Source organism: Oncorhynchus clarkii, chromosome 28 (assembly GCF_045791955.1).
Source record: "Oncorhynchus clarkii lewisi isolate Uvic-CL-2024 chromosome 28, UVic_Ocla_1.0, whole genome shotgun sequence".
NCBI lineage: Eukaryota > Metazoa > Chordata > Actinopteri > Salmoniformes > Salmonidae > Oncorhynchus > Oncorhynchus clarkii.
The window spans coordinates 26,812,673-26,840,147 of NC_092174.1; the positions used below are offsets into that span (position 1 = coordinate 26,812,673).

Genomic DNA, 27,475 nt, shown 5'->3' on the forward strand with positions numbered 1-27,475 from the left:
ATGTTCTATAAGAGATCCTAATAGTGGATTCTGCTGTTCCCTACATATCAAAGATATAGCTCATGATGCAAAAAATAGGATCACATTCTATGATATGATGTATTATATTATACAAAATACAATTAAACATGTCGGTGCATTGACTGATGTTTCTTCATCTTGAAAGTATTGTAATTTATTGATGAGATGCTGATATGAATGGCTTAAACTTTACTATAGTAATTACTAGAAGGGTGTGGAGATAACAGAGATAGAGATTGGTCAACACACACACACACCCACACACACAAAATAAGGTTAATGTCTGGCCACTATTTATAAGTTATAGATGGAGTGGTCGATAGCATTGAGAATGTGATTGTCGTAATGTTGACGGTATAATGGCTGCTCATACAGCAGCAATAAATGTTTATTTTGTATTTGGATTACTCAGCACCCCTACATCACACGGCTATGGATGGTATTGTAACTCACTTCAGGTCAACTTCACTTGTTCCAGCATAGAACAATCTATTCACGTGTGTGGAGTTTCTGTCTTTGAGTTAATGTTGAAACTATGTTCAGATATAGCCTATTGCTCATTTATTGTCTGCTCAAAGGATCAAAGGCCACTATACTATCTCTTTCTCAGACACTCTCCCTTTCACTCTCTCACTCTCACTCATGCACACACCTTTGTGTTCAAGTCTCCCATACTGGAGCAGAGTTTAACCTCTGACTCAGACTGGGTGTGTACCTCCTCCATTTCTCTATTCTCCTTTCCCTTTATTAGCCTGTTGCTCAGACATCTGCTGCACACTATGTCTAAATCGAATTGATTAAACTAATAAAAACATTACTTCCCGTATTATCGTATTTTGTTTTCTAATGTTGCAAACAGAGGAGAATATTGTCCCAACAATTTCACAGTAGCCTTTAATCCCTTAATATCAATTTCAGCAATCCGTTTGAAAAAGGAGAGACCAAAACAATTAAAGAATTAAAGAACTTCACAAGATTGTTGAGGTCGGGAAGGTCGAGTGAAGACAATAACGCTCTTCGCAAGATTCTTGAGGTATGGAAGGTTTAGGACCGTTATTATCGTTACCCGACCTTCCCAATAATCTTGTGAAGAGCGTGACAAATTAGTTCATTCTTTGCACAGCTCTCCGTCCTATTCCCAGCAGGAGAAAGTTAACTCCACCCAGAAATGTAGTCCACTGACGAAAAGTAACAAGGGCGTTTTTTTCTTTTGAGACAGGTCTCCGTCCAAAAACAACACTCTTCCGTGTTCTCAGTAGTACGATATCGGCGCAACGGGAGACGTCGTCGACTGTGCGCGCAGGGACGAGCTCCATTGACGTTTAGGACTACATTTCTTTCAATACCATTTACCTTTTTTAACAGAATTGCAAATCATAAACAGGACTGGAAATTAGTATGTACGGCTCTCAAAGTAGACTTCCGACCATGATTCGGAGGACTAATTCTCGACCAGACCTGACGAGCGGCAGTTTTACCATTCCCAGGAATGACGGCAGCCAGGTCTTCGTCGGTGGAAACGGCTATCAACAGGAATATGGAGATGGATACACCTATTCACAAACTTACTCAAAATCTTCCTTGGGGGGAGGTGGAGGAGCCTACGGAGGGGGTGTTGGTGGGTCATACGGAGGGGATGGTGGAGGGGGCTACGTAGGGGGAGGGGGAGGTGGAGGGGGCTACGGAGGTGGAGGTGGAGGGGGCTACGGAGGTGGAGGTGGAGGGGGCTACGGAGGTGGAAGGGGAGCAAGGTATGTAATGTGTACCTTACATGTATAATTACAGTTAGCCTAAATAAAGCACAGGGGAAATTCCATGGTAACAAAATGATGCCGAGATTTGCAGATTTTTCACGTAAAATGTATACCAAACAAAAACCATTGAATTCAAAGTTTAACTAACCATAACCAACCACCATAAATAAGGACTACTTTTAACAATGTTCACTGAACATTTTACAAAAACACATTTACAGAAAGAACTGTGCAGACACAAAGTTTGGTAACAGAATACAACCGAGGGACACTTTACCGTAATTCTCTTACCAAACTTTGTATCTGCACAGTTCTTCGTGTAAATGTGTTTTTGTAAAATGTTCAGTGTAAATCATTAAAAGTAGTCATTGTGCATAGAGTTGTATGGTTTGGTATACTTTGAACCCAGTCTCAGCAGAATTCCGTTACTGTGGCAAAAAATGTCATTGGACCAATAGACCTACACGAGAGTTTTAGATTATAAAGTTTTATCTGCATTTTTGTCAAAATGTATAAATACCCCCATTTCATGATGTTAAATTCAAAAGTATACAAGATTTAAAAAAAAAATGACTTACACCATTCAAACAATAGGGTTTGGAACTATAAAGCCAATTATCTGAGAATCATATTTTTTCAGATAGAACCTTATAGTGCCAGACTCTAGTGTAAATATCAACCTGGACTGTTTTAGATAAGTGTTGAATAGACCATTCACATTATACATATGTACAATGAAAATGAATGAAACTCTGTTTTGTCAAATACATAATAACAGTCTATTTTATCTGCATATATTTTCATTATATCATTAGATCATTAAATACCCCAAAAAATCCACTGTTTATTTAAAAAAAATATTAATTATGATTAATATGATTACACATTTAATACATTGAAATCAATGGTCTTTGATTTGAGGAATCAAAAGTATGATATATCCATAGCATTATACCCTTATAAAGTGCTGTTTCACATTAAGTTTGGATGATAAAACTACAGTCACACAATAGTGGTCAATTCCATTATTCTATAGAGTTTCAATAGCCTGGGTTACATTATCCAGAATACAATCACAGACATTACTCAACACATATTCTGGGTCAGAGCCAATATATTAAGATCCATCGGGCTGTGTTCAAGAGCTGAAACGTGTTCGAAATGTTCAACACACCACACACACACCGTAACTCGATCCTCACCCAGCTATTGCTCAAGAAGTGATGTCATCGAATGATCATCAACTACCTTGTTAATATTGTTCATATTAGTATGATGCAGATTACGAAAGTTATTATAATGGATGCTGTGTTTTGCAATATAATGCAATTATACAAACTTTGATGGTGTGTTCTTTGTTTTGTCATGTTTAGTGTGCAGAGCATCCAAAATAGAGCATCCAACCTGCAAGGCCAGTGTCGGGAGTACCTGCAGAGAGTACAGCAGATTCTCCAGGCAGTAAGTACTCTGCATAGGTCAAAGCATAGTTATGGATGAAATCACACTTAAGGATGCATGACTGCATTTACACTGACACAAGACCATGTTTGGTTGTGGAAGAGCAGAATTTAAATAGTTTTAGCTTCAGCATAATGACATATCTTTTCACTTACAAATATGAAGCCATATTTTTTTTCATGGATGTCTGGGATGTAAACAGAAACAGGTTTATCTGTGTTGATGCAGCATTGGTAGCAGCTGTGGTCTTCAGCTGTGCTGATAATATCTCACTCATCTAGAATTACTCAATAGAAAATACCTATTTTTGCCTTTTTTGCCCATGAAGGGGACATTTTTACAGGTCTGCTATCTTCATTTGATCACTCAGCCCCTACAAAAATGTCAATTCATTATAATTCACATAATTATTCACATTTCCTGTTGCTGCAGGATTATTTTCCTGCTGTGAGAAACTGGTCAAATAAGGTAGCAGATCTGTAGCAGCTTACTGGGCAGTCTTTTGGATAGTGTGGGTATGTTGACAGTACTGGGTTGTGTATGTGTGTATTATTGTACTGACCATATGATTGTCCTCCCCCAGCGTGGCCCAGCGGTGGAGGTGGACAAGCTGATGACTATGTCCTCTGAGACTATAGACCAACTGAATGAATGTGCCATAGAGCTGCAGCAAATGAGACAACCCAACGACATCATCATCAGGAGGCAAGGACAGCTGTCTGTGTGAGAGAGAGTTAGAGAGGGACGGAAAGAGTGCATCTGTGTTTGTGTACGTGTGAGAGAAAGAGAGAGTGTGTGTTTGTGTGTGTTTGATAAATGCATTTGCATGTTTGTTTGCATTTACATTTGTGCTTCAAAACAGATGGGACAAATCTCCTCTTATCTTTCATGCCTGACACTTCCTGTCTCTCCCTCCCTACAGCGTACAGCAGCTCCAGAGCATGCAGAGTGGGATCATCTCCTCCATCAGTGGGACAACCCAGAGGCAGAACAGAGGAAGCATTGGCTGGGAGGAGAGAGGGAGGTCCTACGCTGATGCCATGTCCTGGATAGGCCAACAGAAGGTATTATAAAACCTGCATAATTTATTTAGCGATTCCCCATAAAGGTTGATTGTATAGGGTGTAACAGATGGCTTCATTGTTCTGGAACTCACCGCCTAGACAATATACCATCCCCATCTCCAAGCTCTAAACCGGTATAGAGCAGTAGGACATTGTGTGTGAGAGAGTGTTTGTGTGTGTGTGTGTGTGTGTGTGTGTGTGTGTGTGTGTGTGAAGGGAGGTTGAAGCATGACACCCATCATATCGCAGAGTCTGACCTGCTGAAACACAAAACCACCACAATGCCAAAACATGGACGCTCAGAAAGAGAGAGAGAGACAGGAACAGAGACTTACCAAGAGAGACAGGAACATGGGGAAAAGAAGGAGAGGAGTGTAAAATCTGACACTCACCACTGACTCATTCCAATATGGGACATGACTGATCACTTACATGCATACGAGAACACACCCTGCACGCCTTGCTTCCAACAAATTCACTCACTCACACACACCACTCCCTGCCTCTCCCTCTCTCCCTATCCCTTCATCTCTCTCTCACCCCTTCCCTATCATTATCTCACCTAAGCTCTTCCTTTGTTCCTCATTGCTCAGATTTTTTCAACTCCCTCTGTGTCTTTCTGGCTTTGTCACTGCATGTTGTGTACAGAACTTTGTCTCCTTATCTATCACATTGAGTCAATAAAGGTATTGGCAAGAGTGAAACCTTTCCTGACTCTCTCTCCCCATACCCCATCTCTCTCTCCCTCCCCCCTTCCCTCTCCCTCCCTGCCTCTCTAGTGACCCTACTGGAAATGAGTTGTTACATAGCCTCTCTCCCCACACATATCTCCCTCCACCATATCTCCCTCAGGCTGTCCACAATTAAAAAAGTCATGGGGTGGAGGTGGCTGGGGTGGAGGTGGTTGGCCAGGGTGGAGGTGGTTGGCCACCCACGCACCCCCAGCCAGTTGCTACTGAGCAGAACTCAACCCTTTTTCTTATCAAAGCTGAGTGGATTGGAGTGAACTCTACAGGGGGAATAGTTGGAATAGTTTCCTGCTGATGACAGACACACTGATCAGTTAACGGTTATTTACTGCCATCTAGAGAATAGACTTAGGAAGGACACATTTGTTCAGCCTTCCACACAAACAGATAATTGGTTTCGCTAGCACTTTATCACTTTGTCCGACAGCTGGTATGAACTGGTGTTCACCAGAAAATACTCAATAGAATTGCTAACTACATGACACCAAATTGTACTTATTTTAATGAATCCTGAAGCAGAGAGGTTGTTATTCAGTAATACTAATGCTTTGACTCAGTGTTGTTGAGAAAATAGAGTAAGCTCTATCGCCTGTATATCTGTCTGTCTGTCTGCAGCGTCTGATCGAGACGTCTCCGTGGGGTGACGACGCAGCCACCATCGAGCAGCAGATCCTCAGCCAGAACAAGTTACACAGCTCTATACAGAGGAGCCATGAGGTGGATCACGCCAGGGATGAACTGGTGCGTACTATAGAGTTGACTATAACAGGTGCTCCATGGTCAGGTAATATAGCCATGAAAAACCTCTGTTCCTACTAATCGTCTGTGTGTCTTAACTCAGGCCCAAAAGGATGACAAGGGTGGCCTCCATTCCCTGCAGCAAGAATGGGACAGTCTGCAGGTATGAGTCCGTATTAACAACAAACTATTTAACAAAATAAAGTTATTTGATCATTCTTTCTTCATAGTTGTTTTCACTTGCCTCATTGGGCTCATCTTTGTTCATCTTCTCCTCTGTCAGAAAATGTCATTTGCTCGTACGGGCCAGCTGAGAGAGCTGCAGAACATCATCGAGGAGATCTCCAGGGCCATCATGTGGGTCAACGAGAGAGAGGAGGAGGAGCTGGTGTTCAACTGGGGAGACAAGAACATCGACGTCTACATCCCCAAGAAACAGGAGAGCTACTCCGTAAGGCCTTACAATACTGACATGAAATGTATCTATTCAGTGCACTTACTACTGTAGTCTCGTGTTATCGCACTTCCAAAGTCTTGTTTTCACTCTGCTACTTACGAATGAACATGAAGTAGCAGAATATCAAGGTCTGGTAACCATGAGGAGATATGCCTCCTAGGCTGCGACACAAATGGCACCCTATACCCTATTTAGTGCACTCCTTTTAGCTTTTAGTGCACTGTATAAAGAATAGGGGCCATCTGGGACGTATAACTATACTGTAGTAGTCCTTTTGTAGGTTTACTCACAGACAGTCTATCTTTCTCTCCCAGAAACTGATGAGTGCCCTGGAGGAGAAAGAGAAGGAGCTGAACAAACTGAAGCAGAAAGTGGATGGTCTCCTGAAGAACAATCACCCAGCTTCAGACAAGATAGAGGTGAGAGTCACTTTAGCTAGATTTTCAGAATTCCAGTAACGTTTGGGACATTTTGGGAAAGTTACTGGATTTGTATATTTGTATGCTTAGCTCCCCTTTAAGCAGTGAAGTGGTAACATGATTTTGTTCTACAATATTCATGAAGTTGCTACTAACTAATAGGGTTGTTTGTTTCACAGGCCTATATGGACACTCTGCAAACCCAGTGGAGCTGGCTGCTCCAGATCACCAAGTGTATTCATGTCCACCTGAAGGAGAACGCTGCCTACAGCCAGGTGAATACACACGTAGACATACTTGCATAAACACAAAAGTGTGCATAGATACACGCACACACACACAGATCACAGATCACAGTATCTGTATCCCATGTTATATTAACCTTCCCTCTCTACTGCAGTTCTTCAAGGAGGCCAATGAGACCTACAGCAAGCTGCAAAAGGACCATGAGATCATCCGTAAGAAGTTTACCTGTGATAAAGGAACACCTCTGGAGAACCTCACTGAGCTCCTGAAGAACCTCGAGGTACCTAACACTGAATGACACATAAGAATGTTTCCAGATGGGATCTCTCCCACAACTATCATATTTTCAACAAATATTTGATATGAGTAGCAAGCATTTTTGCAGATATCCCTCTTTGACCTCCTTGCTACTCATTATTGAGGATAACTCGTTCTCTCACCTGTTTGCATGGCATGATTTAGAAATGGAAATGTGAACAAGATAATGCAAATGTCATAGGGTATATAACAACTATATAGGATGCTTAAAGTTATTTAAAATAGTGGTACCATATTCTTCAGGGAAAGGTATAGGACGTGACCGTTACATGACCTGTGTGTTTGCTTCCCCATGCAGAGAGAGAAGGAGAGGGTCATGGAAAATAAGAGGCAGGTGAAGCACCTGGTGAATAAGTCCAAGAGCATCGTGAGGCTGAGACCACGTAACCCTGAAGAGAAGAGCAGCACAGCTGTTATAGTACAGGCCCTGTGTGACTTCAAACAGGACCAGGTCAGCACCCACACATACGTACACACACATTTTAAAGAAGTGTTAACCCATGAACTGATGTCCCTTATACAAATTCTTACAATACTACCACCCCTAACACACACATACAACATTTGCATAGAGAAGATCCGCAACAGTAGTGAGTTTACACTGTTTTGCATGTGTTCTGTGTGTCCTACAGAAAGGGATCTTAAAGGGGGACGAGGGTATCCTGAAGGACAACTCCCAGCGCAGTAAGTGGCACGTGACGGGTCCTGGAGGTCTGGACATGCTGATCCCATCTGTGTGTCTCCTCATCCCCCCGCCCAACCCCCTAAGCATCGGCCTGGCCAACAAGTAAGACCCCCTCGACAACCACACTGCTTGGCACTATGACATTATTGCCATTTAAATGGACTAAATAACAGTGCCATAAAAATGACATTACAGTACTTACAAATAATTTAATAAATGCTGGTGTCAGAATATATCAACTGACTTTACACTGTTATGACACAAACAGATTAGTAACTGATCCTATGTTGTGTATTGCAGGAATGAACAGTACTATGAGGCTATCATGGGCATCTGGAATCAGCTCTACATCAACATCAAGAGCCTCATCTCCTGGCAGTACTGTGTCAAAGACATCAACCATATCAACTCCCTCACCCTCACCATGGTAAGGCCTTAAACAAGACTATGACTTACACTGCTGACAATATGTCACACCAATCAATAGTGCTACTCTCACAATATGAACAAGGAACAAAGGTTTTAGGTGGCAATACAACACAACCATTTGGAGATATTTAACGTTGTGTTTGTGTATTAGACATCTCAAGTGTTGGTCTTATTTAGACATTATTTAACTCTAACATCTCATTATTTTTCATCCACAACAAGAAGTAAGTAGATGTTTAATGAGCCCTCTTAGCCCACAGTAGTTGTAAATCTCACTCTTCCTTCCTCTCCATCACTCTCTCTCCTAGCTGTCCCAGATGCGTCCTGAGGAGTACCGTAACATCATTAAGAGTCTGGAGACTCACTACCAGGAGTTCCTCCGCAACAGCCACGGCTCTGAGATGTTTGGAGAGGATGAGAAGAAGAAGATGGAGGGCCAGTATTCTGGAGCCCAGAGCCACTACGACACACTGGTCATAGGGCTGCCTACATACAGTGAGTCCAAGGGTGCCTAGTCTACCCAGTGGAGCTTCTTAGATGGCTTAACGCCTTCCCTATCTACATTACTGAATTAGTCAGGAAGGTTAATGGAATGAATTGAATAATAACCAGTGGATACTGTGACCCAATTGCTACAGATGTTTGCCAAGAAATCAATTAGATTATGTTGGATGTCAGTTATAATAGGAATATGTATGGCTACTCAATTCGATGCCAGTCCACTAAATTCAAATTGGTTCCATTTCATTTCACAGATCAATCCAACGTGGTGGTGGTCCAGCCTGAGCCGTCCATCAAAGCTAACACTACCAAGATCACCAATACCTCATTGAAGGAGACCAGCATCTCCACCCAGGGCTCTAACATGAGCCTGACCCTGCTCAGTGACCTCCAAGCCCTCAGATGCAGGCTGGAGCTGGCTGAATCAGGCCTCAGCCACCACCTCCATGTTTCCCTGGGGGAGAATAGTGTGCAGGAGTGCTCACAGCACCTCCTGAAGCTGGAGGTATGCAACTGCATCTCATCATTCATTCAATAGATGAAATGGGCCTGTGAGAAACATACACCTTTGCATTTCTTCCTCCTGTCTTTGATGTAATTTATGAGATAGCATGACTGGATAGGTGAACGCAATGTAAGGGAACCTGTGTGGTCAATCCTATCCAATTTGAATATTGGATTAATTTAAAGTGTTCAAAGATAGCCAATAGATGGCCACAGTGTCTTTCTCATTGAATAATGTCAATCATCTTAAATGCAAACTCTTCTACATGATGGACTAACCCTTGTTCCTGTATCTCAGGGCATACACAATGACCTGGACGGTGTGCGTGATGAGTACCTGAGACTGAGGGAGAGGGTGGTGAAGCAGCTGGAGGGGACGGCAGCAGACTCGGAGCAGGCCAAGTTCCTCAGGAAAGAGCTGGATCTCCTCAACCAGAAACTGGGAGATCTGCAGGGGCTGTCCTCTGCCTACCTCCAGAGGTACGGCTCTCACAGGAGCTCCTACCTCCTAGTCTTCTTCCTATGTTAAGAAGTAGATGAGAAAACAAACTGTTTAGCAAATGTTTATTGAGGGTATGTTTCACCTGTGTGAAATTGTTGTAGTTTGTTGTGGTGTTGTTTGTTTTTTCACTGTTGAAAGGTCTTGTTTATTGAAGTGGTTTTGTAACGTGGTCTCTGTGTGTATGTGTTCCCTGGGTAGACTGTCATATCTGCAGAACTTGCTCCAGAGCCTCATCCAGGCTGAGGATGTCATCAAGGTCCACGAGGCCCGTCTTACTGAGAAGGAGACCACCTCCCTGGATCTCAACGAGTTGGAGCGCTACAGAGCTACACTCAAGGTCAGACACACCATCAATCACCACTGCTGTCAATTCATATCTGTCAGTTAGTTCATCTATCTGTCAATTAATTCTGATTGTGAGCTGTGTAATATTGCCAAATAATATATGTATATACTGCGAGAGGGAGTATGAGAGGGAGAGGGAGGGAGTATGTTTCAGCAAGATTCGTATCAGTGTCCAATAGTGTGTCTTGAGCATTGCCTGTTTTCTTTCCACTACAGCAAATGAAGTCTGACCTGGAACATAAGAGAGACCTTCTGACGGCCATGGAGAGTGACCTGGCCAATGCAGTCCACGTGAACAGTCAAATCTCAGCTTCCTTACACAAGTGTGATGTGGACCTGTCCAAGTACGCTGAGCTGGTGACCCAGATGTCTGACCGCTGGAGACGCATCCAGACCCAGATCGACAGCAGGCGAGGACCCTTAGATCTCTAAACATCCACTTCTCACATACACTCTCACAAACTCTTCAGTACCCAGGCCATGATACGTATTCAGTTCTGATGTCGCCTCTATGCCCATGTAGTGGATCCTTCTTGCTAGTATTCAGCAACTCTATTGACCATGGGACTAACTGTTCCTCTTCTCCCTCATTATTTCCACTAAATCAAATCCAGCTTTATTTATACAGCACATTTCAGACATGGAATGCAATGCAATGTGCTTCACAGGAAAAAACAAATAAAAAACTATGAAAATAAAATTGTTTAAATTTACTACACAGCACACTTAAGAGGATAAAAACAAAAGAATAACAATAAAAATTGAATGACTAAAAAGCACCGTAAGGAAAATAAAATCTTAAAAGGTGTGTTTTAAGATCTCTTAAATATGTCCATAGTTTCGGCCCTCCTCAGGTCTTCTGTCAGGCTATTCCAGAAGCTGGGGGCATAATTACATCCTCTCTCATCAGAGTGTGGGACCTGGAGAAGCAGGAGAAACAGCTGAGACATTTCCAGCAGAGCAGCGGAGTGGTTGACCAGTGGATAGACAACGCTAGACAGCGCCAGGACACCCTGCAGACAGCCAAGTTTAGCAACATCCAGGCTGTCATGGAGCACCTCAACCAACAGAAGGTAGGCCACTGCACAGCATCCCCAAAATATATATTGTTGTTGTGCAATTCTGTACAGTACAGACACTGACTGGTTGTTTCAGGTATGATTGATAGTTTCTAATGCACTCGTGACAAGCCCAGTATGTGTGATGGACAGGTGCTGCACAGTGAGATCAAAGGGAAGAAGGAAAAGGTGGAGGATGTACAGAAGGATGCGGACACCTGCGCTGCCTCCATTAAGGTGAATGCCATTCTTTCACAGCCTGTCATTCGACACCTTCAATGTGGTTGTCACTGAAAGTATCTTACCAGTTTGAATACCACATCAGCACCTTAAACCCTTCCATACTGTACCATGTACAATATAAATGCTAAGTGCCTGTGTTCACACGTGGTGCTACTTCATTCCAGGACTATGAGCTGCAGCTGGCCTCCTACAGTGCAGGACTGGAGACCCTGTTGAACATCCCTATCAAGAGAACCATGCTCCAGTCCCCTGCCACTGTGGTCAGACAGGAGGTAATGGAGCAGCCTGTCCAACAGCAGTAGACAGTGTTAAAAATACATCAGGGCTGTATTCATAAAGCGTCTCAGAGTAGGATCAGTTTATCTTTTTAGAGCATAATGAATACGGTTATATGGACAGGGGGGCAGATCCTAGATGTTTTATCAATACAGTGACTGGTCTTTACCCTGCTAATGTGGGTAAATGGGATCATGACGCCTGAGGTAGCATAAGGCCATTCATTACCATTATGTTACTCCAAATGTGGTAATCCTTGTTTTTTGGATAGATTTTCTATTTGTCTCTATTTAAAAAAGTATCCTACATTTTGGCAAATAAGGTTTCCAATTAACTCTGTTGTAGTGGCTGTTTTTTGTGGCTGCTTGTTTATTTATAAACTCTATAACTAACTCCACTAGGGTGCTGACCTCCAGTCTCGCTACATTGAGCTCCTGACCCGCTCCAGTGACTATTACAAGTTCCTGGGGGAGATGCTCAAGAACATGGAGGAACTGAAGGTAAGGGTGTGAAGGCACAATCATAAGAATAATCGGTTTGCGATATGTAATATATGTGTTCCCTCCTAATAAGACTGTACATTATACATTTCTAGTGATATGACTTTCCCTGGTTACGATTGGATTAGGGTAATCTGATCCTAAATCGTTTTTTCTGGTCAACTACTATCTCATTGCGACACTTTTTCCCTCCTCAGATTAGGAACACCAAGATTGAGATGCTGGAGGAGGAGCTTCGTCGTCTAAAGGAGGACATCGGGGGCCACAGCCAGAAGAACCGTTCCTTAGAGGACGCCCTGTCCCGGTACAAGCTGGAGCTCTCACAGTCTAAAGAACAACTCATCTCCATGGAGGAGGTGAAGAGGACCACAGCTGTGCAGGTCAGCGTGGCCAGGGAGAACCTGGACAACACCAGCAGCCAGCTGACTGAGCTCAACGACAAGTTGGCCCGTCTCACCTACCAGCTGGACGAGGAAAAGAGGAAGAAGAGGCTGGCTGAAGAGCGCTATACAAGCCAGCAGGAAGAGTACGAGGTGGCCGTGCGCCGGCGCCAGAAGGAGCTGGACGAGCTCAACTGGTCCAAGATCGACTTGGAGAAGGCAGTGAAGGACAAGGAGCGCGAGCTGGAGAGGCTGAGGATGCAGCTGGAGGAGGAGGCCACGAGGAGGCGTGGGGCGGAGCAGGAAATCTCTAAGGTAAGAACCCAGTGCAACCAGGAGATGAGCAACCTTAAGCAAACCTTTGAGTCGGAGATCCACGTCACCAAGACCACCATCCTCAAGGCTTCTCAGCAGAAACAGGAGGACACGGCCGAGCTCAAACTACAGTGTGAGGGACTAGAATCAGATAAAAGGGATCTTGAAGAGGAGTTGAGGAGGTTGAGACTGTCTGTGACTCAGACTGAGGCGATGAGGAGGAAGGCAGAAGATGAGGCCCATCAGCAGAGGTCTACAGGGACGGAGGAGTCGAGGAGGAGGAGAGAGCTGGAGATACAGCTCCAGACTGTGGCCACCCAGAGAGGAGAGGAGGAGCTGAGGCAGAAGGAGGCGCTGGCCGAGGCCACCAGGAGCAGCAAGGAGAAGAGCAGGCAGATCATTCTTCTGACACACAACCTGGAGGAGGAGGGCAAGAAGAGAAGCGCCCTGGAGATTGAGCTCACCAAGCTCAGGCAGTCGTACACTGAGCTGCAGACCAGTAATGCCACCTCTCGGGAGGTCATCAACAAGCTCAAGATCTCAGAGCAGGAGATCCACCTGGTCCGAGTGGAGCTGGAAAAGCAGACCAACGAGAGGACCAAGGCTGAGACAACTGCCACCAGGCTGCAGAGCCGCATCCGGGACCTGATGGCTATGGTGGACGGTCTGGAAGCGGAGATGGAGAAGCAAAAGCAAACAACCCAGGATGAGTTCACCCGCAGGAAGAGGATTGAGTCTGAGCTGGAGAAGATGACCCAGAGCTGCAGAGAACACACCACCACCCTCAACACCTTCAGGGCCAGGCAGGAAGAGGTGTCCACCTCAGGGAGGAAGTACGAACAGGAGCTCAGGGCTCTCCAGGAGGCTCTGGATAAGAGCCTGCGGGAGCACAAGGCCACCACGGAGCACCTGGCACTGGCATCTGCAGAGTTAAAGGCTCTCCAACAGCAGCTCTTCCAAGAGCAGGGGAAAGTCCGTGAAGTCAATCTCCGCAACGAGAGCCTCTACAAAACCATAGAGGAGAAGAGCCGGCTGCTCAATGATGCCACCACAGAGATTGAGAAACTTCAGAGCCTTACTCAGAATCTGACCAAGGAGAGGCTGAGGCTGGAGGAGGAACTGAGAGGAGTGAAGCAGGAGAAAGAGCAACTAAAACTTAACAGAGCTAGTGTTGATGGAGAGAGCCAAGCCCAGATCTCATCCCTGCATGTCCAGCTGCAGAGCAGTAGCAAGATGACACTGGAACTCCAAGCCCTCATCAAGGACCTGACCAAGGAGAGGGAAAAGCTAAAGTCGGATTTGGACAAAATCCAAAAGCAATCCATAGAGGTATTTTGATTGATCTGAGGGGCAAATTCCAAATAATTCAAACAAGTGACACTGGGAGGATTAAGTTCAAATAATTTACAGTGGGGTCCAAAATTATTGGATCCCTTAATAAGGATGAATGAAAAAAAATCATACAAATACTGAGCTATAGTGAATGGTCAAAAAAAGTTATACACTACCGTTCAAAAGTTTGGGGTCACTTAGAAATGTCCTTATTTTCAATGAAAACATACATGAAATTAGTTGCAAAATGAATAGGAAATATAGTCAAGATGTTGACATGGTAATACATAATGATTTTTAATTGAAATAATAATTGTGTTCTTCAAAATTTGCTTTCGTCAAGTAATTTGCAGCCTTGCAGACTTTTGGCATTCTAGTTGTAAATTTGTTGAGGGAATCTGAAGAGATTTCACCCCATGCTTCCTGAAGCACATCCAATCAGGAATCAAGGTAAGACCCAGATGCAGACACGTCGAATTGACAATGGTTTAATAGTCCAACAGGGGCAGGCAATAGACAGGTCAAGGCAGGCAGGGGTCAGTACCGGACGGCAGGCAGGGTCAGGGTAGGCAGAGGTCAACAATCCAGAGGTGGGGCAAAGGCACAGGTTGGCAGTCAGGGTCTGGCAGAGTGGTCAGGACAGGCAAGGGTTAAAACCAGGAGGGCGAGAAAAAAGAGAGACTGGGAAAAGCAGGAGCTAGCAACGGACAAACAGTGAACACAGGTATAAATACACAGGGGATAATGGGGAAGATGGGTGACACCTGGAGGGGGGTGGAGACAATCACAAGAACAGGTGAAACAGGTCAGTGTGTGACAGTACACCCCCGTCTAGGGGCAACATCTGGCATCCTTCCCTAGGCGCATACCTGGTTGACCAGGGTGTCAGCGTTGAAAATCCACAATGAGGACCCTGGTGGGGACCAGCACCTCTCCTCCGGGCCATAACCCTCCCAGTCAACCAGGTACTGGAACTTCCTGCCCAGAGGTCAAACCTTCAGGGCTGTGAGACATAGGTTTGACTCTGGACACATGAAAGGTGGTATTGTATACGAAGGGTACGGGGAAACAGAAGACAGCAGAGGGGCTAATAATTTTGGAAATGGGAAATTGGCCGATAAACCGGGGGGAGAATTTGCGGGATTCCACCCGGAGGGGCAGATCCCGGGTGGATAGCCATACCTTCTGTCTGAGACAATACCGGCGACTCGGGGTCCGATGGCAATCCGCCTGTCATCGATACCTGAAGGTGGTCTTAAGGACGGCTGCCGTGGCAGAGCAGGGAAGGGTGTTGCGGGCGTACTCGACCCACACCAGCTGCTGGCTCCAGGAGGTGTAGTTGGCGGAGACCAGGCAGCACAGAGTAGTCTCAAGATCCTGGTTGGCTCACTCCTACTGGCCAATGGAGGAGTGGTGGAACCCAGAGGACAGGCTGGCCGACGACCCAATGAAGGCGCAGAACACCTTCCAGAACTGGGACGAGAACTGAGGCCCCCGGTCAGAGACCGTGTCCACGGGTAGTCCATGGATCTGGAAGACGTGCTGCACCATGAGCCGGGCCATCTCCTTGGACAAAGGTAGTTTGGGGAGAGGAATGAAGTAAGCGGCCTTGGAAAACCGGTCAACCACAGTCAGGATTGCAGTGTTGCCCTTAGACGGGTGGAGACCTGTGACGAAATCCTGGGATATGTGGGACCAGTGTCAGTGAGGGACAGGCAGTGGCTTCAGAAGACCAGTCGGAGCTTGCCGAGGAGTCTTATTCTGAGCACAGACCGTGCAGGCGGAGACAAACACGCAGAGGCCAGGGACTGACGGGAGCCTGGGTGGCAGGCAAGCCTGGCACAACGAGTCCCCTCCAGGACCGCAGTGTCGACGGCATGCGCCTCCCCGACCTTTTTCCCTATACCCCAGTTGAGTGCCATCGCCAGGCACGAGGTGGGAAGGATTGCCTCGGCCTCCGGGGTGGTACCCGTGGGGCTATAGCGGCGTGACAGTGCATCCGGCAAGACATTCTTGGATCCAGGCTGGTACGAGAAGGAGAAGTTGAACCATTTGAACAGCAGGGCCCATCTGGCTTGCCTGGAGTTGAGGTGCTTGGCGGTGGGTGCGGAGATACTCCAGGTTCTTATGGTCGGTCCACACGATGAATGGGTGTTCCACCCCTTCCAGACAGTGCCTCCATTCCTCCAACACCATCTTCTCCGTGAGAAGCTCACAATTCCCCAAATTGTAGTTATTTTCCGTGGCGTTGAGGTGGTGGGAGAAGAAGGCGCAGGGATGTAGCTTGAGGTCAACAATCCAGAGCCAGGGCAAGGGTACAGGTCGGCAGGCAGGCAGGCTCAGGGGCAGGCAGAGTGGTCAGGCAGGCGGGCTCAGAGTCAGGACAGGCAAAGGTCAAAACTAGGAGGGTGAGAAAAAAGGAGAGACTGGGAAAAGCAGGAGCTGAGAACAAAAACACTGGTTGACTTGACAAAAAAGACGAACTTGCAACAGACAAACAGAGAACATAGGTATAAATACACAGGGGGTAATGGGGAAGATGGGCGACACCTGGAGTGGGGTGGAGACAACCACAAGGACATGTGAAACAGATCAGGGTGTGGCACCTCTCACAAGTTGGATTGGCTTGATGAGCACTTCTTATGTACCATACAGTCAAGCTGTTCCCACAACAGCTCAATGGGGTTGAGATCCGGTGACTGTGCTTTCCACTCCATTATAGACAGAATACCCACTGACTGCTTCTTCCCTATATAGTTCTTGCATAGTTTGGAGGTGTGCTTTGGGCCAATGTCATGTTGTAGGCTGAATTTGGCTCCAATTAAGTGCCGTCCACAGTGTATGGCATGGCGTTGCAAAATGGAGTGATAGCCTTCCTTCCTCAAGATACCTTTTACCCTTTACACATCTCCCACTTTACCACCACCAAAGCACCCCCAGACAATCACATTGCCTCCACTATGCTTGACAGATGGCGTCAAGCACTCCTCCAGCATCTTTTCATTTTTTTCAGTCTCACGAATGTTCTTCTTTGTGATCCGAAATCCTCAAACATAGATTTGTCTGTCCGTAGCACTTTTTCTCCAATCTCCCCCTGTCCAGTGTCTATGTTCTTCTGCCCATCTTAATTTTTTATTTTTATTGGCCAGTCTGAGATATGTTTTTTTTCTTTGCAACTCTGCCTAGAAGGCCAGTATCTTGGTGTCGCCTCTTCACTGTTGACGTTGAGACTGGTGTTTTGCGGGTACTATTTAATGAAGCTGCCAGTTGAGGACTTGTGAGACACTCTAATATAATTGTCCTCTTGCTCAGTTGTGCACCAGGGCCTCGCACTCCCACTCCCACTTTGGCCAGGGCGCAGTTGTAAATGAGAACTTGTCCTCAACTCAACCTTGTTAACCTGGTGAAATAAAATAAAATAAATAAAACTCCTCTTTCTATTCTGGTTACAGACAGTTTGTGCTGTCCTGTGAAGGGAGTAGTACACAGCGTTGTACGAAATATTCCGTTTCATGGCAATTTCTGGCCTTCTTTTCTCAGAACAAGAATAGACTGACTAGTTTCAGAAGAAAGGTCTTTGTTTCTGGTCATTTTGAGCCTCTAATCAAACCCACAAAAGTTAATTTTATTTTATTTCACCTTTATTTAACCAGGTAGGCAAGTTGAGAACAAGTTCTCATTTACAACTGCGACCTGGCCAAGATAAAGCATAGCAGTGTGAACAGACAACAACACAGAGTTACACATGGAGTAAACAAACAAGTCAATAACAGAAAAAAAAGAAAAGAGTCTATATTGTGTGCAAAAGGCATGAGGAGGTAGGCGAATAATTCCAATTTAGCAGATTAACACTGGAGTGATAAATGATCAGATGGTCATGTGCAGGTAGAGATACTGGTGTACAAAAGAGCAGAAAAGTAAATAAATAAAAACAGTATGGGGTTGAGGTAGGTAAATTGGGTGGGCTATTTACCAATGGACTATGTACAGCTGCAGCGATCGGTTAGCTGCTCAGATAGCAGATGTTTAAAGTTGGTGAGGGAGATAAAAGTCTCCAACTTCAGCGATTTTTGCAATTCGTTCTAGTCACAGGCAGCAGAGAACTGGAAGGAAAGGCGGCCAAATGAGGTGTTGGCTTTAGGGATGATCAGTGAGATACACCTGCTGGAGCGTGTGCTACGGGTGGGTGTTGCCATCGTGACCAGTGAACTGAGATAAGGCGGAGCTTTACCTAGCATGGACTTGTAGATGACCTGGAGCCAGTGGGTCTGGCGACGAATATGTAGCGAGGACCAGCCGACTAGAGCATACAGGTCGCAGTGGTGGGTGGTATAAGGTGCTTTAGTAACAAAACGGATGGCATTGTGATAAACTGCATCCAGTTTGCTGAGTTGAGTATTGGAAGCTATTTTGTAGATGACATCGCCGAAGTCGAGGATCGGTAGGATAGTTAATTTTACTAGGGTAAGTTTGGCGGCGTGAGTGAAGGAGGCTTTGTTGCGGAATAGAAAGCCGACTCTAGATTTGATTTTAGATTGGAGATGTTTGATATGAGTCTGGAAGGAGAGTTTACAGTCTAGCCAGACACCTAGGTACTTCTAGATCTCCACATATTCTAGGTCGGAACCATCCAGGGTGGTGATGCTAGTCGGGCGTGCAGGTGCAGGCAGTGAACGGTTGAAAAGCATGCATTTGGTATTACTAGCGTTAAAGAGCAGTTGGAGGCCTCGGAGGGAGTGTTGTATGGCATTGAAGCTCGTTTGGAGGTTAGATAGCACAGTGTCCAAGGAAGGGCCAGAAGTATACAGAATGTCTGCGTAGAGGGAATCGCCCGCAGCAAGAGCAACATCGTTGATATATATTGAGAAAAGAGTTGGCCCGAGAATTGAACCCTGTGGCACCCCCATAGAGACTGCCAGAGGACCGGACAACCTGCCCTCCGATTTGTCACACTGAACTCTGTCTGCAAAGTAGTTGGTGAACCAGGCAAGGCAGTCATTAGAAAAACCGAGGCTACTGAGTCTGCCGATAAGAATATGGTGATTGACAGAGTCGAAAGCCTTGGCCAGGTCGATGAAGACGGCTGCACAGTACTGTCTTTTATCGATGGCGGTTATGATATCGTTTAGTACCTTGAGCGTGGCTGAGGTGCACCCGTGACCGGCTCGGAAACCAGATTGCACAGCGGAGAAGGTAAGGTGGGATTCGAGATGGTCAGTGATCTGTTTGTTGACTAGGCTTTCGAAGACCTTAGATAGACAGGGCAGGATGGATATAGGTCTGTAACAGTTTTGGTCCAGGGTGTCTCCCCCTTTGAAGAGGGGGATGACTGCGGCAGCTTTCCAATCCTTGGGGATCTCAGACGATATGAAAGAGAGGTTGAACAGGCTGGTAATAGGGGTTGCAAAAATGGCGACGGATAGTTTCAGAAATAGAGGGTCCAGATTGTCAAGACCAGCTGATTTGTACGGGTCCAGGTTTTGCAGCTCTTTCAGAACATCTGCTACCTAGATTTGGGTAAAGGAGAAGCTGGGGAGGCTTGGGCGAGTAGCTGCGGGGGGGGGGAGCTGTTGGCCGAGGTTGGAGTAGCCAGGAAGAAGGTATGGCCAGCCGTTGAGAAATGCTTCTTGAAGTTTTCGATTATCATGGATTTATCAGTGGTGACCGTGTTACCTAGCCTCAGTGCAGTGGGCAGCTGGGAGGAGGTGCTCTTGTTCTCCATGGACTTTACAGTGTTCCAGAACTTTTTGTAGTTGAAAAAGCTGGCCTTTGCTTTCCTGACTGACTGTGTGTATTGGTTCCTGACTTCCCTGAAGAGTTGTATATCGCAGGGACTATTCAATGCTATTGCAGTCCGCCACAGGATGTTTTTGTGCTGGTCGAGGGCAGTCAGGTCTGGAGTGAACCAAGGGTATATCTGTTCTTAGTTCTGAATTTTTTGAACGGAGCATGTTTATCTAAGATGGTGAGGAAGTTACTTTTAAAGAATGACCAGGCATCCTCAACTGACGGGATGAGGTCAATATCCTTCCAGGATACCTGGGCCAGGTCAATTAGAAAGGCCTGCTCACAGAAGTGTTTTAGGGAGCGTTTGACAGTGATGAGGGGTGGTCGTTTGACTGCAGACCTGTAGCGGATACAGGCAATGAGGCAGTGATCGCTGAGATCCTGATTGAAGACAGCGGAGGTGTATTTGGAGGGCCAGTTGGTCAGGATAACGTCTATGAGGGTGCCCTTGTTTACAGATTTAGGGTTTTACCTGGTGGGTTCCTTGATGATTTGTGTGAGATTGAGGGCATCTAGCTTAGATTGTAGGACTGCCTGGGTGTTAAGCATATCCCAGTTTAGGTCACCTAACAGAACAATCTCTGAAGCTAGATGGGGGGCGATCAATTCACAAATGGTGTCCAGGGCACAGCTGGGAGCTGAGGGGGGTCGGTAGCAGGCGGCAACAGTGAGAGACTTATTTCTGGAGAGCGTCATTTTAAAAAATTAGTAGTTCGAACTGTTTGGGTATGGACCTGGAAAGTATGACATTACTTTGCAGGATATCTCTGCAGTAGACTGCAACTCCGCCCCCTTTGGCAGTTCTAGCTTGACGGGAAATGTTATAGTTGGGTATGGAAATCTCAGAATTTTTGGTGGCCTTCCTAAGCCAGGATTTAGACACGACAAGGACATCAAGGTTGGCAGAGTGTCATAAGCAGTGAGTAAAACAAACTTAGGGAGGAGGCTTCTGATGTTGACATGCATGAAACCAATGCTTTTTCGATCACAGAAGTCAACAAATGAGGGTGCCTGGGGACATGCAGGGCCTGGGTTTACCTCCTACATCACCCGCTCCAGATACTGAACTAGTCTACAGTTAATGCTCCAGATACTGAACTAGTCTAAAGAAGGACAGTTTTATTGCTTCTTTAATCAGTATGACTGTTTTCAGCTGTGCTAACATAATTGCAAAGGTGTTTTCTAATAATCAATTAGCCTTTTAAAATGATAAACTTGGTTTAGCTAACACAACGTGCTATTGGAACACAGAAGTGATGGTTGCTGATAATGGGCCTCTGTACACATATGTAGATATTCCATAAAAAAATATGCCATTTCCAGCTACAATAGTCATTTACAACATTAACAATATCTACACTGTAGATACACCGTAGAATCTTCTGAGCGGTAGTGTATATCTTTTATACTAATACAATTGCTCATAGAAATATATTTTATTTATCAAGAAGTTATAAAAAATTCTCAAAAGATAGGGGTAAAAATGATTGGATCACATGTTTTCAATAATCCAGCTCCCTACCCTTGCGAGGATAGCCCCACTGAGCATTGGAGAACACATTGGGATGGATCTTAGACCATTCGGCAATACAGAATACCTTCAGATCCTTGATATACTTGTTGATTTTGTTGTCAATTAACATTTTGTTTGTGGATTTTGATGTGTGATTGGGGTTATTGTCTTGCTGGAAGATTCACTTGTGGTCTAGTTTCAGCCTCCTTGCAGAGGCAACCATGTTTTTTGCTAAAATGCCGTTGACCTTAACAAGTGCTATTTTCATGTTATCTGACCCAAGCACCACCTGGAGTTTGCTAAACGCCATTTGCACTTGGATTTGAACCGGCGCTATTTTTTTATTTTATTTTTATTTCACCTTTATTTAGCCAGTTAGGCAAGTTGAGAACAACTTCTCATTTACAATTGCGACCTGGCCAAGATAAAGCAAAGCAGTTCGACACATACAACAACACAGTTGTTACACATGGAGCAATGGTCATATGGCACGAAAATAGGGATCTTTGGCCATGCACACCAGCGGTGCGTTTGACCTTTGAAAGAACAATGCATATGCAGAAAATATCTCATCCCTAATGTAAAGAAATGGTTAATTGAACAGAACATCTAAGTTTCCGGACATGATCCCATTGAAAACCTGAGGTTTGATTTGAAAAGGGCAGTCCATAAGCAGAGATGAAGGATATTAAGGATCTGGAAATATTCTGTATGGAGGAATGGTCTAAGATGCCTCCCAATGTATTCTTCAATCTCATAAAATATTTTAGAAAAAGTCTCAGTGTTGTTAACCTCACAAGGGGAGGGTGCTGGAGTATTGGAAACAGGGGAACCATTTTTTTGTGTAAATACAAATCTCTTTATCTCAAAAATATAGCATTTCCCCAAAAAATATTTCGCACACTATGACTCAGTATTGGTATTATTTGTTTTATAGTCTTTTTTGCTCATCTTTATCAAGGGATCGACTAATTTTGGACCCCACTGAATGTGATGATTCAGTGTTTTCTATGATTCTGATTCTGATCCACTAAGGTTTTGGCTAACCATTTATGGGGCATTTTTAAACTATGTATAAGGCATTTACAAACACTATGCTCACAATGTATTAATCATTATTCCCACATTTGTAAATGTTAGCTAGAAATTCACACATTTTTATACACACCTGGTCTTTCCATGACATAAATTGACCGGGTGAATCCAGGTGAAAGCAATTATCCCTAATTGGTGTCACTTGTTAAATCCACTTCAATCAGTGTAGATCAAGGGGAGGAGACATGTTAATGCAGGATATTTAAGCCTTGAGACAATTGAGCTTTGAACGGGGTATGGTAGTAGGTGCAAGGCGTATCGGTTTGAGTGTGTCAAGAACTGCAACGCTGCTGGGTTTTTCACTGCAACGCTGCTAGGTTTTTCACTCTCAACAGTTTCCCGTGTGCATCAAGAATGTTCCACCTCCCAAAGGACATCCATCCAACTTGACACAACTGTGGGAAGCGTGGGAGTCAACATGAGACAGCATCACCTTTGGAAAGCTTTCGACACCTTGTAGTCCATGCCCCGACTAATTGAGGCTGTTCTCAGGGCAAAAGGGGGTGCAACTCAATATTAGGAATGTGTTGTACACTCAGTATATTTCCTTAGATATCCTGTGTTGTGTGCTTATTCTTTTATCAGGGACTGATGGATTGACTACCAATGGCATGCCCATCTTTTTTTTTGTTTAAATTGTTTAAACACTGGTCACCAATATGTCTTGTTCTCTGTTTCCCATCCAGACCTCCATGATTGTGCAGAAGTCTCAGACCAACTACACTGAAATCCTGTCGGATAGGGACGCCCTTCTGATCAAGTTGAAGCAGCTGGAACAGGACAGGTCCCACCAGGGTCACTATAAAGAGGAACTGAATCGCATCAAGGTTTCCCTGGAGACTGAGCTGCGCAACAAACAGCGTCTCCAAGAAGAACGAGATAAGATGCAAAAGGACTTCACCTACTGGAAGAGCCAGTACGAACTGAAGGAGAACCAGATGAGGCAGAGCGACTCGGACAAGGGCAAAATGGAGAGGGAGAGACTCTCGCTGAAGAGCGAGTTGGAGCGTATGATAGTGGAGCTGAGGACCGTGGAGGAGAGGTATAAGGGCAGGCTGCAGAGTTCAGAGAGGGAGGTGTCAGACCTGGCCCTGAAGAGAGACGCCCTGGAGAAGGAGTTGCAGAGGCGTCAGCAGAGACCTGACTCCATGAGCATCCAGACCCAGACAGACGAGAAGGTGGTCACCGTGGACCCGTCTAAACTGGTTTTCGATGGGGTTCGCCGTAAGGTCACCGCCCACCAGTTGTGTGACTGTGGCATTATCAGCAAGGCCACCTTGGAGCAGCTGCTGAAGGGAAAGAGGACCGTGGAGGATGTGGCCGTCGACATCCAGCTTAGCCTCAAGGGAACAGGCGTCATTGCAGGCATGGTCAGAGGACCCCAGGGAAGGATGTCCATCACTGAAGCCAAGACCAAGAACCTTCTGAGCAAAGAGAGTGCCCTAATGCTACTGGAGGCCCAAGCTGCCACCGGCCACATCATGGACCCCAAGTTTAACGAGAAGATGTCTGTTGATGCTGCCTCCTCCAGAGGAGTGGTGGACACAGACGATAGAGACACCCTCATGACAGCTGAAGCAGCCAGTGCAGGCTTCAAAGATCCATACACCGGCAAGCTGCTGTCCATTGGACAGGCTCTGAAGCTGAAACGTCTGGACAAGGAGACAGCCCTCCGGTTGCTACAGGCCCAGGAGTCTGTTGGAGGAATCCTAGACCCAGTTCTGAGTGTGTTCCTGCCCAAAGACCTTGCCCTTGACCGCAATCTGATTGATGAAGACCTCTACAGGGCTCTGAACAAGAAGCCAGCCTGCTATCTGGATCCAGTCACTGAGAAGAAGATCAGCTACAGTGACCTAATGTTGAAGTGTAGGATTGAGCCCGCCTCTGGCATGCTGCTCCTCTCAGCCCCGGAAAAGCCCATGACCGTGCAGGGCCTCAGGGGAGAGGTGTCCGTCACAGAGCTGATCAAATCCAACTTGCTGACTGAGACAGATGTACAAAAGCTGAACCAGGGCAAGCTCAGCAGCAAGGACATCGAGGACAAGCTCAAGAACTACCTGCATGGTTCTAACTGTATAGCAGGGATCTATGATGAAGCCAACAACCGGGCAATGACCTTCTACCAGGCCATGAAGGATGGTCTGCTCAGACAAGGAACCACCCTGGAGCTTCTGGAAGCCCAGGCTGCCTCTGGCTTCATGATCGACCCTGTCAACAATGTCTGCCTGACTGTGGATGAGGCCTGGAAGAGAGGCCTTGTGGGCAAAGAGTTCAAGGACAAGCTGATGTCTGCAGAGAGGGCCGTCACTGGATACAAAGACCCACACACTGGCAAGACCATCTCCCTCTTCCAAGCCATCGAGAAGGATCTGATTGAGAAGGGCCATGGGATCAGGCTGCTTGAGGCTCAGATAGCCAGCGGTGGCATCATCGACCCTAAGGAGAGCCACCGTATCGATGTAGACATCGCCTACAAGAGGGGCTACTTCGACGAGGAGATGAATGAGATCCTGACCTATGAAGGAGATGACACCAAGGGCTTCTTTGACCCCAACACCCAAGAGAACCTGACCTACCTGCAGCTGAAGGAGAGGTGCATCACAGACCCCAAGACTGGCCTGGTTCTCCTACCCCTGAGAGACAAGACCAAGCCCCAGCAGACGGTTCAGCAGAGCAGCCAGAATACCATCCTCCGTAAGAGGAGGGTAGTGATCGTGGACCCTGACACTGGAATAGAGATGACCGTGAGGGAAGCCTACCATAAGGAGCTCATTGACTATGACACCTTCCTAAGTCTTTCAGAGCAGGAGTGTGAATGGGAGGAGATCACAATCACAGCTTCTGATGGTTCAGCCCGTCTGGTGGTGGTGGACAGGAAGACAGGCACCCAGTATGACATCCAGGACTCCCTGGACCGTGGCATCATTGACCAGACCTCTCTGGAGCAGTACCGATCAGGAACCCTGACTCTCCCTCAGTTCGCTGACCTCATCACCAGCAATAGCAACCTCAGCGAGTTGACAATGACCGCCAGAAACATGGAGGATGTGGCCACCTGCAGCAGCCCCCCCCAGGCCCGCCCCTCTTCCCCCACCGTCCGCAAGCGCTTCAATAACATCTCCATCATCTTCTCCCCGCCAGAGGAGTTTGACGAAGGGAGCCCTGTTGCGGCCATCTTTGACACTGAGACGATGGAAAAGATCACCATTCCGGAGGCTCTACGGAGAGGCTTAGTGGACGCCATTACAGCTCAGAGGTTGCTGGAGGCCCAAGCGTGTACTGGAGGCATCATCAACCCCACAAATGGTCAGAGGCTCAACCTACAAGATGCTGTTCACCAAAGCATCATTGACAATGACATGGCCACCAAGCTGAAGCCAGCCCAGAAGGCCTTTATGGGCTTTGAGGACATGAAGACCAAGAGGAAGATGTCTGCGGCCGAGGCCATGAAGGAGAAATGGCTGCCTTATGAGGCCGGACAGAGATTCCTGGAGTTCCAATACCTGACAGGAGGTCTGCTGGAGCCCGGTACGGGCCAGAAGACCTCTATCGAGGAGGCAATCCGACGAGGCTGGCTGGACGGTCGTGGAGCCCAGAAGCTCCAGGACACGCGGAGCCACGCCAAGAACCTGACCTGCCCCAAAACCAAGCTGAAGATCTCCTACAAGGAGGCCATGGATAGCTGCATGGTGGAGGAAGGCAAAGGCATGAAGATGCTCCAGGCCTCCTCCATATCCTCCAAGGGCATTAGTAGCCCCTACAACGTGTCCAACCCAGGCTCCCGTTCGGGCTCCAGGACTGGCTCTCGTACAGGGTCTAGGAGTGGCTCTCGCAGGGGCAGTGTGGATTACTCCTCCAGTTACAGCTCCTTCACAACTTCTTCCTCCACCACCTTTAGCTCCAACTGACAGTTCTATTATTAAACACACTTAAAGAGAAAAGAGGGTGTGGAGTAGATTGGAGTAGACTGCCTATGTGATGTGGCACATTTATTATGGTTATGGAAGATGGAAAGTGGGTTAGGTGGGGTTAGCATTTGTGATGTGGTATATTTTTCATTAATTGTGTTTAGTTGGTGTTTTGTGCTGTCAACTAAATCTGGTTGTGGGCATAAAGGCTGGGTATATTGAGAAATATGTTAGAATGTTTTGTTAGGATTCATTCTGGATCTATGTCAATGTTTAGATTTGTTTAAACTTGGGTAAAAAGGAATTTAATGTTGAAATATATAACATTTTACCAACAAAAAAAACGGCTTTTAAATTGTACTTAGCTTTGTTTTTATGTAGACACATGGTTGTTGTTTAATTTGAATGGGAGGGAATCAATTACTGTTTCAAAGATCCTTGGCTCACAGCATCTACAACAGGGGTAGGCAACTAGATTAAGCCACAGGACCATTTTTGTCGGAGTGAATGGCCTTGCCTTGGAAAATAGTAAGAATCATTTGTACACTGCAAATTGACCACAACTAAGCCCCAAAATAGATTATATTTGAAAATAACATTGATACACAATCACTTTTTAAAAACATTATTTGTGGGAATACTTGTGAAAATATTTTGTAAATTAAACACATTTTTAGCTGAATGGCTGGTGATTTTAGTCTTTTTGACCAAAAACTAACCCCCACTCTTCTTGATAATGGCATATATTTTACAACACAGTGTGCTGAATTATAAATCAAGTAATAAACCATTATGAATTAAATAATGTTGTATTCCAAATTATTGAAAAATAAAAGTTTAGAATTCCCAACAGTCATTTGTCAGTGTCCTGTAGAGTT

The 27,475-nt window shown here is 45.7% G+C and overlaps 1 protein-coding gene across 6 annotated transcripts; it reads left to right on the top strand.

The window, feature by feature from the left end:
- The first annotated feature begins 1,254 nt into the window (after nt 1-1,254).
- Nucleotides 1,255-27,453, top strand: LOC139387089 (desmoplakin-A-like). 6 transcript variants are annotated; one of them, XM_071133089.1, is made up of 25 exons: nt 1,255-1,714; nt 1,769-1,772; nt 3,149-3,233; nt 3,817-3,938; nt 4,156-4,297; nt 5,662-5,787; nt 5,888-5,947; nt 6,068-6,235; nt 6,556-6,660; nt 6,840-6,935; nt 7,061-7,186; nt 7,523-7,675; nt 7,857-8,011; nt 8,210-8,336; nt 8,647-8,833; nt 9,094-9,344; nt 9,642-9,823; nt 10,044-10,182; nt 10,407-10,600; nt 11,101-11,263; nt 11,402-11,485; nt 11,656-11,763; nt 12,169-12,267; nt 12,465-14,291; nt 23,376-27,453. In XM_071133089.1, the coding sequence occupies exons 1-25, from the start codon at nt 1,420-1,422 to the stop codon at nt 26,595-26,597; spliced, it is 8,220 nt and encodes a 2,739-aa protein (XP_070989190.1). In that variant the 5' UTR covers nt 1,255-1,419; the 3' UTR covers nt 26,598-27,453. The 6 variants fall into 6 exon arrangements, with proteins under 6 accessions (XP_070989190.1, XP_070989185.1, XP_070989188.1 ...); XM_071133084.1 differs by lacking the exon at nt 1,769-1,772 and having other exon boundaries at nt 1,270-1,756; XM_071133087.1 differs by lacking the exon at nt 1,769-1,772 and having other exon boundaries at nt 1,270-1,756; nt 12,465-12,962.
- Nucleotides 27,454-27,475: the final 22 nt, after the last annotated feature.